The sequence below is a fragment of the Sciurus carolinensis genome, chromosome 10 (genome assembly GCF_902686445.1).
Source record: "Sciurus carolinensis chromosome 10, mSciCar1.2, whole genome shotgun sequence".
Classification (NCBI taxonomy): Eukaryota; Metazoa; Chordata; class Mammalia; order Rodentia; family Sciuridae; genus Sciurus; species Sciurus carolinensis.
Window position 1 is genome coordinate 108512392 of NC_062222.1, and position 12351 is coordinate 108524742.

General features: G+C 40.5%; 1 protein-coding gene across 4 annotated transcripts in view; it reads left to right on the plus strand.

Annotated features, from left to right (window-relative positions):
* The first annotated feature begins 495 nt into the window (after positions 1-495).
* Positions 496-12351, plus strand: part of Pds5a (PDS5 cohesin associated factor A) — a 144780-nt gene continuing 132924 nt past the window's right edge. Inside the window, exons 1-2 of one of the 4 annotated variants that reach the window (XM_047565794.1) lie at positions 496-969; positions 1829-2006. In XM_047565794.1, the coding sequence (XP_047421750.1) occupies positions 1869-2006 (138 nt within the window). In that variant the 5' untranslated portion in view covers positions 496-969; positions 1829-1868. Of the gene's footprint in view, positions 970-1071; positions 1228-1828; positions 2007-9519; positions 9620-12351 lie in introns of those variants that run through there. The other 3 variants (XM_047565791.1, XM_047565792.1, XM_047565793.1) reach the window with 3 other exon arrangements.

The following is a 12351-nucleotide window of genomic DNA, read 5'->3' on the forward strand; positions in this document are numbered from 1 at the left end:
AACCATATCTCGAGAACTTATCTCAATGCTATTTCCATATTTCGTAGCTTTCAATATATTAATTGTAGAAGTCTCCGGTGAAGGGTACGAACTCGGGTGGCAAGATTTGCCCAGGTCGTTCCATGTTGCAAAACTTTCCCTCAGTTTGTAGATGTGTCCCTGGGGAGGAAATCAATTCATTTCACCGAGTAATTAACCGTTTTGCAACCAGTTCTGTCCACGTCCCTCAGGGTGACACTCCAAAAGTCATGAACTGAAGTGGGCGGCGAAAGGTTAAAGAAAGCTCTGTTCGCCCTGCCTGCCCTCGCAGGGCCGCGCAGACCGGGTTCGCTTCCCGCCACCCGGGCTCCTCCTCCGCTCATCCTCTGGGTCCGGTCCTCCCGGAGGCGCCCCGCGCAGCAGGTCTTGGCGCCAACCGGGTGGCGGCGCTGTCCGCCCCACGCGCCGCGGTCTCGGGCCCGAGGGAGGCGGAGGCACGGCCGGCGGAGGAAGGGGAGGGAGCGAGGCGCGCGCGCTGCTCTCGCGTGCTCTCGCGCCGCTCGCGTGACCGGCCGGTGTGTGCGCGACGCGCCGGCTCCCGGGAACACGGACGGCCGTGCGCGCGCCGCGGCTAGGGGTGTCCAGGTCCCGGTCGGCACGAGGTGCGGGCGAGTGGGCCGCCGGGGTCCGGGGCGGACACACGCGCACACGCTCCCGGAGGAGCCTTCTCCGAGGCTGCTCTTCCTCAGCCAGACAGAGAGCGGCAGTGTCTCCCCGCCCAGCGCACACTCGCCCCGCGTCTCCCCCCGCGGCGGCTGCTCCTCCTCGGCACCGCCAGCCCCAGCGCCGCTCCGGGGCGGGCGGGCGGGCGGCGGCGGCGGCGGCGGGACCCGCGGAGCCGCTTTGTGTGCAGCCCGACGAGGGGCGGCGGCGCAACCACCTGACAGAGGCCCGGGCGCTTGATGCACCTTCCGCCCGCATGAGTAGGAGGTAAAGGCGGCGGCGGCGGCGGCGGCTCGGCTCCCGCCCTCGGCTGGTGGAGGGAGGGGACGGAAGGAGAGACCGGAGGGGGGGGCGCGGGTCCGAGGCCCGGCGGGGTTGTCCGGAGGTGCGGCTGAGGCCTCGGCGGCGCCGGGCGGCGCCGAGTGGTGGGAGCCAAGAGAAGCCGCCCGGGTCCCTCAGCCGAAGTTGAAGGAACAAAATGTGAAGTGCGGAGCCGCGTCAGCCGCTTCCTGGCGTGGGGCTGGGGTGAGGGCGGCTTGTTTTCCCCTCCCGCGGGGGTGGGGAGCGGGACAGGGGAGGGGCGGGAGCGCAGCGGGGGCTGCCCGGGCCCGGAATCGCAGCCGGGCAAGGGCGTTTTGTTCCCGGGAGCCGCCGCTGCGTGCGGGTCCGCTCGGGTCCCTAGTTTTGCGGCCTAAGCCGAACCCTATAGGCCTCGCGTCTCTTTCCCCGGAGGGGACCGGCCGGGTGGGGACTTCATGCTTCTCTCTGACCGAGACGGGGCCTTGGGGTCCTCGCGGGCCTCCCCAGGCCGACAAACTTCAGACCTTGGTGCTCAGGGGTAGATTTCATTGTGAAAGGCGGAATGGGAAACTCCGGGCGCTGCTCGGCGCCTCCTGCGGCCGCGGCGGCTGGTGCCCTGGAGCCCCGCGGGCCCGGGGTTGGAGCGGGTGTGGGCAGCGGGCAGTCGGTGGGATCTGAGCCCCGGAAAGGGGCGGATGACCGGGCTGCCTCGGGGTTCCCGGACCCCGGGGAGAAAAAAACCTTTCCAGATTACAGATTTTTGAAATGAAAAAAGAGGTTACAAAGTCGCCCTTTTCCCGCTGAACTTTGGTTTTCTGACCGATAGAGGCCGGTAGAGGACTGTGAAAGAAAAGTTGTCCCCCAGGATGGACTTCACCGCGCAGCCCAAGCCTGCCACTGCCCTCTGTGGCGTCGTGAGTGCCGACGGGAAGATCGCTTACCCTCCGGGAGTAAAGGAGATCACCGACAAGATCACCACCGACGAAATGATCAAACGACTGAAGGTAAGGTCTGAACAGATTGTTCGCACTGGAGATGTTTTTCAGACCCTGTCTTGTGTGGTATTACTGGACTACTCCGCCTGGCCTTACACTTTCATTTACCAAGGTTCCCCCCCCCCCCCCGCATCTTTTCATTTTATCTCCTCTGAAATGTATTTATTCTATCTTGAATACATCTTTGAATAAGTTCTGTAGGGAAATGACTTATGGTGAAATTAAAAAGGGAATGTGATCGTTTAAAATAAAATCTTATTTTTTCAAGCATAAGACTTCATGTGTTTGTAAAATCCACCCCCCCATGAATATTTCGTTTTATAAGACTACTGTTTAAGTAGCTGTCATTCTCAAATGTAGACAGTAATTTATCTAGGAACATTGCGGTTTTCATCAGCTTCTGAGAAGCTTAAATATGTAAATAGTGTGTTTAAACATTGACAGAAAAAGTACTGATTTTTCAAAATTCAGATTTAAAATAAGGTGAAGATTTAAATTCCTGTGTGCATTTGAGCTTAAGAAAGAGTATTGCTCTTTTTATGAGAACTCAACTTATTTAGTATAAGCATGGTCATGTGAATTTCAACCTCAGTTGGTCAGTTTCCATTCCATGGACATAGATTGTGACCACAGCCATTTTTGTGGGATCATCTTGAAGCAGTGGTTCTCAATTAGGGCATCTTTGACACCCCAGGGAATATTAGAGGCAATGCCAGAGAATTTTTGGTTGTCACAATTGGGGTTAGATAAAATTAGGAAAGGCCAGAGGTAGATCAGTTAGGAAAATGTTAACATAGTAGTCTAGGTGAAAGATGTTAAAATCTTGCAAGTAGAGCAATGACAATGGGAATAGAGATGAGGAATGTTCAAGGGAAGTTTCAAAGTTAAAATCAGACATGGTGGGAGGTGACAGAAGAAACAATGTTGATGATTTTTCTTACTTGAACAACTTGGTAAAATGTATTTTGTAGGAATTGATCTTGCCTCTTTATCCTTCAGAGTTTAGTATAGTACCTGGTAAATGTATACAATGTTGTTTTAAAGTATTCCTATAGTTTCTAAAATATAATTAGACTCTTCAGTTTGTTGCTTTTTTGAAAGACATAAGACACATTTACTAAAACTGGTTGTTTTTTTTTGTTTGTTTTTAATTTTGGTGGTACCAGGGATTGAACCCAGAGCTTCACTTGCTAAAGCGTGCATTCTATCATTGACCTACACTCTGCAGCCTAAAACAATATTTTGATAGTTAGACATGAATTGAAATACTTAATTTGGGGGGCAGGGTATTAGGAATTGAGCCTAGGATACTCTACCAGTCAGTTACATTCCCCAACCCTACCCCACCCCCACTTTTTTTTTTTTTTTGGTATTGAATCTAAGGGTGTTTAACCTCTGAGCTACATCCCCAGCCCTTTTTATTTTTTATGAGACTGGGTCTAGCTAAATTGCTGAGGCTGGCCTTGAACTTGCAATCCTCCTTCCTCAACCTCCTTAATCCTGGGTTTACAGGCATGTGCCACTTTTAAATTTTGTTTTGAAATGGGAATCTCACTCAGTTCCTGAGGCTGACCTGGAAATTGTCCTTCTGCCTCAGTCTCCCAAGTTGCTGGGATGAGGTATTTAATTGATGCTTCTTAAATTTATACTGGGTGTTTTGAGTGAAATTCTGTAAAACTGTGAAATATAAAGCTAAGTAAGAAATTTATAAATGTTAAAATCTTATTTTTCAGTTAAGAATATTCACGCCTTGAATGCTAGTGGTGAATAATTGATTAAAAGTCAATAAAATTCTGTCTATATATACATTTTCCACTTAAAAATAGGTTAAATATCAGAAATACTGTTAACTATAAATGGACATATAACCAAGTCTAGGATGAGCATTGGGTTAGACTATTTGTTATGAGTTCTTTTGGGAGTTAAAATTGACATTACATTTTAGCCAATTCGAATGTCCAACTGACAAAATTTTGCTATTCTTTTTATTGTGTATTCCTCCTGCCTTTCTTTTTGTATGTTTTTTAAAATTTTATTTTATTTTTTTAGTTGTAGATAGACATAATACCTCCATTCCATTCTATTTATTTATTTTTATGTAGTGCTGAGGATCGAACCCAGTGCCCCCCACATGCTAGGCAAGCGTTCTACCACTGAGCCACAACCCCTGTCCCTTTTTTGTATGTTTTGACAGTGTGCTTTTTAGGGATTCCTGCTGATTTAAAGTATTATTGTTTCATTGGAATTGTAGGACTTTGTTGTTGTTTTTGGTGTTGGTGATGAAATCCAGGTCTTTGTGCATGCTGAATACTCACTCTTCCTCTGAGCTACATTGCTCAGCCCAGATTTTTTTTTTTTTAATGTAGACTTTTAGCCATATTTAACTATTCTAAAATTTTGACCTTTTTAAAATTAAAACATTAGCTATGCATAAATTTTATAAATCGGTAGTTTATTATTATAACACAGCAATAAATTCTAATACTGTATAAATGTAGAGGGCTTAAAGGCAAGTAAAATCTTGGTCAAAGGAATACAGAGATGTTTCATTTATTCCCTTCAGTTGTTAAGAAGGAACAAGCATATTTTCAGCAGAATCATAATTTTAAAGTTAGAGAATTTAAAAAAAAATTCTGGAACACCCCTTTCTTCACAGATGACAAAAGTTAAGCCCAAAGTGGCCAAGGAACATTTAGCACTATCAGTCATAGAGCAGGTTACTGGCAGAGTGAGGGCAATAGCATTATTTTTATTTTGGTTCTTACATAGCTTGCTGTTTGCCTTTTTTTGAAACCAGGGATGCTTTACCACTGAGCTGTATCCCCAGTCCTTTATTTCTTTTATTTTTTGTTTTGAGACAGTGTCTACTATGTTGCCCAGACTGACCTTGAACTTGGAATCATGATCATTCTGCTTCAGTCTCCCAAGTTGCTGGGGTTACAGGCATCTGTCATTGTGCCCAGTTCAGCTGGTTTTCTTCTTCAGAATCTAAACAAAGTAAAACTAAGAAGTTGTGGTTTTTATCAAGCATTTGAACATGGTTAAGTGAAAAGAGAAGGGAGTCAGTGAGATTTAGTTTGGTCTTCTGCAGAGAAAGGACAGGGTTTTTGGTTTTTGTTTTTCTTTTTTGTGGTACTGAGGATTAAACCTAGGACCTTTCATATGTTAGGCAAGTGATCAACCACCAAGCTACATCCTTGCCTTTTCACATTTTATTCTGAGACAGCTCTTACTAAATTGTTCTGGGCTGGCCTTGATTTTGTGATCCTCCTGTCTCAGCCTCCTGAGTAGCTGGGATTAGAGATGAGTGCCACCATGCCTGGTGCATTTTTTTTTTAACATTAGAGGAAAAACTATTGTGAAGATTTGAAACTTTCTTGAAAATAATTGTTAGCATTATACCTTTGAAGAGCTAAGATATGCTTACATGTATTAGAAATTTTAATTTCTGTTCCCAAGGAACTACATTACATAATTTTGTCATGTCTGGTCACACTGGTTTTTTGTCAATTCCCTGAATATACCATGTTCCTTTATGCCTAGACAGATTCTTCATGCCCCTCCCCACACCCTTCACTCTAGGTTTGCTTGACATTTATTTGTAACTTCTTAAGGGAAGTCCTTTTAGATACTCTTTAACATCTTCATATCACTTATTACAGTTGTAATATTACACCCGTCTGTATTTGGTTTGTTTCCTCATCGTCCCTGTAAGCCTTATGAATACTAGTACCATATCCACTTTGGTTTATATTCTGCCAGGGCCTAGCTTAATACCTGGCATATGTGATATTTGTTGTGTATCGATTTGTTGAATTAATGAATACTTTGTATTTTTGGAAGTGAAGGATAATTTTAAAACATTTCGAATTGGAATTTTGAATGGGGATTTTCACTAAGGTTCCATCCCAGAGATGATAACACAGATACTTAAGACTTTTAGAGCTAAAAGGTAGTTTAGAGTTATTTGGTTTTGTTCTAATTTTTCACATGAAGAAACTGATCCTGCAAGAGATGTGAGCAATCCTCATTACACAAAACTAAAAATTGTTATTAACTTGTTCCTTAGATAAATTATATTTGTGTATTAATTGACAGAAATTTAGAAGCTACACTAAGTTTGTTATTTGGAAGAACAGTACTGTTGTTACATTAAGCATCTCAAATGGCCATCCTCCCATTTGGTTGTGGGTTCTGAAGCTAATGCTGGAGTCACAAGTGATAAGTTTTTTAACACATTTAAGATACACCTATTAGACTTCAGTGACACAGTGTTTGCTTAGCATTTGGGAGACCCTGGGTCCAGTCCCTAGGACTATAAGTAACAACAAAAACATACAGTTGTACAAATTCCATTAAGGGCTTTTCCTCTGGTTAGATTTACATCTATCTTAGATCATGCACTTACACAGGTCTGTGTGTGCACACGATATTTTGTTCTCTCCTTTCTTGCTACTTTGGGGGTGGGAGGAAAAGATGGGCAGGGTGAAGTTTCTTATGTACATCTCTTATTTCTGGGTCCAGACAGTACTGTGACAGTACTTTATAACCAGATCTGCCATATTCATTCTGTCACAGAATCAAATCAAAATATTTACTCCCTTGTTGCTGAAAATACAGAAAGATTAGAGAGTAGAATTTTATGAAACTATCCACCCTTGGCAGGTGCAGTGGCTCAGGCCTGTAATCCCAGCAGCTTGGGAGGCGGAGACAGGAGGATTGCAAGTGCAAAGCCAGCCTCAGCAAAAGTTAGGCACTAAGTAACTCATTGAGACTCTGTCTCTAAATAAAATATAAAATAGAGCTGGGGATGTGGCTCAGTAGTCAGGTGCCCCTAAGTTCAATGCCCGGTACAAAAAAAAAAAGAAAGAAAAGAAAAATATTCCCTCCCTTTCTCCTACCAGGTTTATTTTCTTCATATTTTTCTATAATTTTCTCATCAGCTATTTTTGTTCCTTCCATCTCTCCACTTTGACTTTTTATAGTCTGGCCTGTTTGATAAGTTAGTAGAAATTAGGTTATGGTGGTCTTGATTAAACACAGGGCATTTCCTTTTCCTCATCACACCTGGGTTCGAGGAGTGGAATAATAGGTTATTAGGAACAAAAAGACCATAAATTCTTTCCCATTCCTTCCCTCCAGAAGGATCCCAGAAAGTATTTTTTACTTCCATAATTTTTACTTATCCCTAATTGCCACATAGTATGATAGTTTTGCATGTAATTAAGTATATAATTTCAACTCTAAATTCTGTTTGCAGGTTTTAATATTTTTATTAACTTAGAAGATTCTGCTAAGAATTTTACATGTTAAGTTGCCCATATTGGTACCAAACTTGCAATCTTCCTGCCTCACCCTGTTGAGGAGCTGGAATAATAGATGTACAAAACTAGCTTGTTGGGAGGCAAGATTTTTTAAAATCGAGTCCTAAAATATAACCTCAACTATGTGCATTTGTGAAGTGATGGTTTGTGCTACACAGTTCTATTTTATTTATTTATTTATTTATTTACTTTTGGTACTGGGGATTGAATCCAGGGTTGCATTACCACTGAGCTACAACCCCAGTCCTTTTTATTTTTTATTTTGAGATGGGTCTTTCTAATTTGCTTAGGGCCTTGCTAAGTCACCCAAGCTGGCCTCAAACTTGTGATCTTCCTGCCTCACCCTTCTGAGTAGCTGTGGGATTAAGGCATGTGCCATTGTCCCTGTCATTTTAATTATTTTTAAGTTTATGTTTATGTGACTTAAGGGCATTCACATTGTTATACAACCATTACTAACCAAACCATCTCCAGACTTTTTCATCTTCACCAACTGAAATAGTACCCATTAAATACTAATTCCCACTATCCCCTTCCCCAGTCCCTGGCAATCACTGTTTTATTTTTTGTCTCTATGAATTTAACTACTCTAGAATACATGAAATCTCATATATGTAAAACCATCCAATATTTATCCTTTTGTGATAGGCTTAGATTTTACTTAGCATGATGTCTTCAAGGTTTATCTATGTTGTAGCATGTGTCAAAATTTCCTTCCTTTTTAAGACTGAATAGTATTCAGTTGTATATATGGACCACATTTTGTTTCTGTATCATTCCTCAATTGACACTTGGGTTGCTTTCACCTTTTGGCTATTGTAAGCAATTTTTCTTACCTCACAGTTTTATGGAACACAAATTCAGACAGGGTTTGGCCTGCATAAGCTTTTTGTGGGTGTTAAGTACACTCGTTGATAGTCTATTGATGATTAGGTTGGTCTATAGAATCCACAATGGCTTCATTTAAACACTTTCTTGTTTTTTAGTACCAGGGTTGAACTCAGGGGCACTTTAGCACTGAGCTACATCTCCAGTCCTTTTTATTTTTAATTTTAATTATATTTAATTAATTTTTTTTTTTTTGGTACCAGAGATTGAACCCAGGGGTTCTTAACCACTGAGCCATATCCCAGCCCTTTTTATATTTTATTTAGAGACAGTGTCTCACTAAGTTACTTAGCACCTGGCTGAGTTGCTGAGGCTAGCTGTGAACTCCCAATCCTCCCACCTTAGCCTCCCGAGTCAGTGGGATTACAGGTGTGAGCCAACATGCACCATGCTTCACTTAAACATTTGGTGGCAATAATTGAAAAGATGTACTCGGCTGACTCCTGTTTATGATGCAGTCTAGGGTTTCTCCAGCAGAGTAGTTGAACTTGTCTCCAAGACAACATGGTTGAAGTTGCCAGTACTTGGTCTAGAATTGGTAGTATCACTTCTACCTTACTGTGTTGATTAGCGTAATCATAGCCCAGCCCACATTTGAGAGGAGAAAAAAATTGACCCTATCTTTCTTTTTTGTGGTGCTGTGGATTGAACATGTTAGATAAATGTACTACCTTTGAACTATTCCTCCATCCCTATGCTACCTTTCAATGGAAGAAGTAGGAAAGAATTTGTAGCCATCTTTAATCTGCCATAGAAGTTCTCATGACAGGTCAAAGTATACTGATTATTTACTTTGTAATTATAAATTTGAAAACCATTTTATCTCAGAAATAATAGTGTATATTCACCAGCACCTCGCTAGATTAGTAAAGTTAAAAAGCTGTAAGAAAAGTTGTAGAATTTTTTTTTTTTTTTAAGATGGGGGGATATCTCACTTACGTTGCCTAGGCTGGCCTTGAACTTGAACTCCTGGGCTCAAACCACCAAGGCCTTGTGCATAATAGATAGGTGCTCTACCACTGATATATATCCCCAATCTCTTAGACTAGGTAGTCCTCCCACTTATTGGGGGGGGGGGGGCTTCCTTAAACTGACATTTTTGAAACATTCATGTCAGATATCTTATAGTAAATAATTCCTATAATCTGATTTGTCTCATTTCCTCATGCCTAGACTCAGGTTAAACTTTTTTGGGGGCCAAATATACAAAGTAGTATTGTGTACTTCCCTTTGTATTATATTGGGGGGCACTTGTCATAGATTACTTATTTTATTTAATGAATTATATTAATGTCTTTATTCCTTTTCAGACTCAAATTGCCCCAAATATGTGTGCTGGCTCTGGTGTACTTTTGAAACATCTAGTATCCTTTTGACATGTCTTTGAGTCTTAGAGCACTTTGTTTTCTGGTATGAGGTATTCTTCATTTTCTATTCCTTGCCCCAGGTCTGTTTATTTTGCTACTGGGAATTGAACCCAGGAATACTCTACCACTGAGCTTTTTTTTTAACCTTTTAAAATTTTAAGACAGGGTCTTACTAAGTTGCCTAGGCCGAAATTTGCAATCCTGCTTTTAGCCTCCCAAGTAGCTGGATTTCAGGCATGCTGTCCCACACCTGGCTATTTTATGTTTGTGTTAACCATAATAAAATGTCAAGAATTCTGTTTGCCAGTGCAAATGAAAAAGGCCAACAACAACAAATAAACAGAGACATAAATGAAATAAAAATGTAAAGAAATTAACCATATAAAAATAATTCAAATTCAAGTAACTTACAAAATGGTCATTTATATACCCTTTATGTGACAAAAAGAACTGTAAAGAAATCTTGGGAGCCGGATGCAATGGCACATGCCTATAATCCCAGCATCTGGGAGACTGAGGCAGGAGGATCACAAGTTTGAGGTCAGTCTCAGCAATAGAGCGAGGGCCTAAGCTACTCAGTGAGACCCTTTCTCAAAATAAAAAATAAAAAGGACTGGGAGGTGGCTCAGTGGTCAAGTACTCCAGTTCAATTCCTGGTACAATAGATAGATGGGACTCAAGATATAGATCAGGGGTAAAGCGCCCCAGAGTTCAACTCCCAGTACCAAAAAAAAAAAAAAAAGGGGAAAAGAAAAAAAAAAAGGAAGAAATCTTGTGGGCTGAGGATGTAGTTCAGTGGGAGAGTGTGGAAGCATGTATGAGATTCTGGGTTCTATTCTCAGCACTTCAAAAAAAAAAAAAAAGAAAGAAAGAAATGAAGTCTTGTAAAGGATACTGGTAAAGAAGATCTGAATTTAGTATATGGTTACAGTAAGATAGTACAGATAAATAAGTTCATCCATGTTATGAGAAACCAGGGTTTTTACTGTAGAAAAAAGAAGATACAAATACGGAATGGAGAAAGCATTAGAACTGCTGCTGAATTGTAGTTGGAGGTATCAGGATTGAACACTTGATTGATTAGTATATTTATTAAATAAACTGTTTTCTAGCTTTGTGTTAATCTAAAAGGCCTGAAGAATTATATCTTAATAGCAATGGAAACACAATGTCCAGATCTTGATTTATAAACACCTTCTCTAGTAAAATTGGAAATAGGGGCTCCTTGGGGGAAAATGACCTATTTAAATCTGGGGAAGGAGCATGTGTGATGGCACACTCCTGTAATCCCAGTAGTTTGGTAGGGTTTAGCAGTAGGATTGCAAGTTCAAGGCCAACCTGGGTAATTTAGCAAGATCTTTTCTGAAAATAAAAAACAAAAAGGGCTAGGAATATAGATCAGTGGTAGGATGCCCCTGAATTCAGTCCTTAGTATTTGGGGGGGAAAATGTGTGTATGTATATGTGTGAGTGCATATATAAATATATAATTATACATATATATATACACACATAATTTATATATATATTTATATATAAATACACATATTTATATACACACATAATTCATATTCATATAATTTATATTATATGAATAATATAACTAACCATTTTAGGTATACAGTACTGTTAATTATATGCACATTGTGTGCAACAGTTTTCTAGAACTTTTTTTTTACAAAATGGAAACTTTGCCTATTAACTCCTTTTCCCCTTGTCCCAGCTCCCAGTAACCACCATTGTGCCTTCTGTTCCCAATAGTGTGACTATTTTAGATACCTCATAGGTAGGGCCTTTTTTTTTTTTTTTTTTTTTTTGGTAACTGGCTTATTTTGAAACTGACTTAAGGTTCATCCATGTTGTAACATTGCAGTATATCCTCCTTTTATGGTTGACTAACCCATTTTCTTCAGCTATTTCTTGATAAGACATTTAGGTTACTTCTACCTTCTGGCTATTGTGAATAATGCCATGTTGAACATGGGTGTGCAGATATCTTTTTGAGATCCTATTTCTAATTTCTTTTTGATGTATGTACAAATATGTGGTTCCTGGATCATACGGTAATTCTGTTTTTAATTTTTTAAAGAAACACCCATAATATTTACCATAGCTGTACCACTTTATATTCCCACTGTAGTACACAAGTATCCTACTTTATGTCTTCACTGAAATTTTTCTTAAAAATAATGTCCATTCTAATGTATGTAAGGTAATATTATTGTTTTTATTTTTATTTCTCTGATGCTTAGTGATGTTAACCATCTCTTATGTTTTTTGGCCATTTTTGTACCTTTCTTAAGAGAAATGTCTATTTAGAACCTGGTTCTTTTTTCTGTTTTGTTTTGTTTTGTGTTGTAAATTTGTTTTTATTCAGTAGTAACAATTATTTTTTTGAGTTCTTTTAAGAAGATTTTAGTTTAAGGGTTTTTAAAAAATTTTAGTTTAAGAGTCAGAAATTTATTAAAAATTTGTACTTTACAAAAGCCTCACTCCCATCGTTATCCTTTCTTTCCATCTCCTTTTACCCACTCACAGGTATAGATAATCAGTTTCTGGTTCTGTGTTATTTTTCTTTTTGCTCAAAAGATAAATTGCAGATTGAGCGTACTTAATCTGAAAATCTGAAATGCTCCAAAATCCAAAACTTTCTGAGCATCAGCATAATGCCACAATTGAAAAATTCTTCCCATCACCTTGTCCTTTATGCAACAGTCGTAATGTGGGCACACTAAAAGCATTGTATAAAATGACTACCTTCTGGCTATATAAGGTA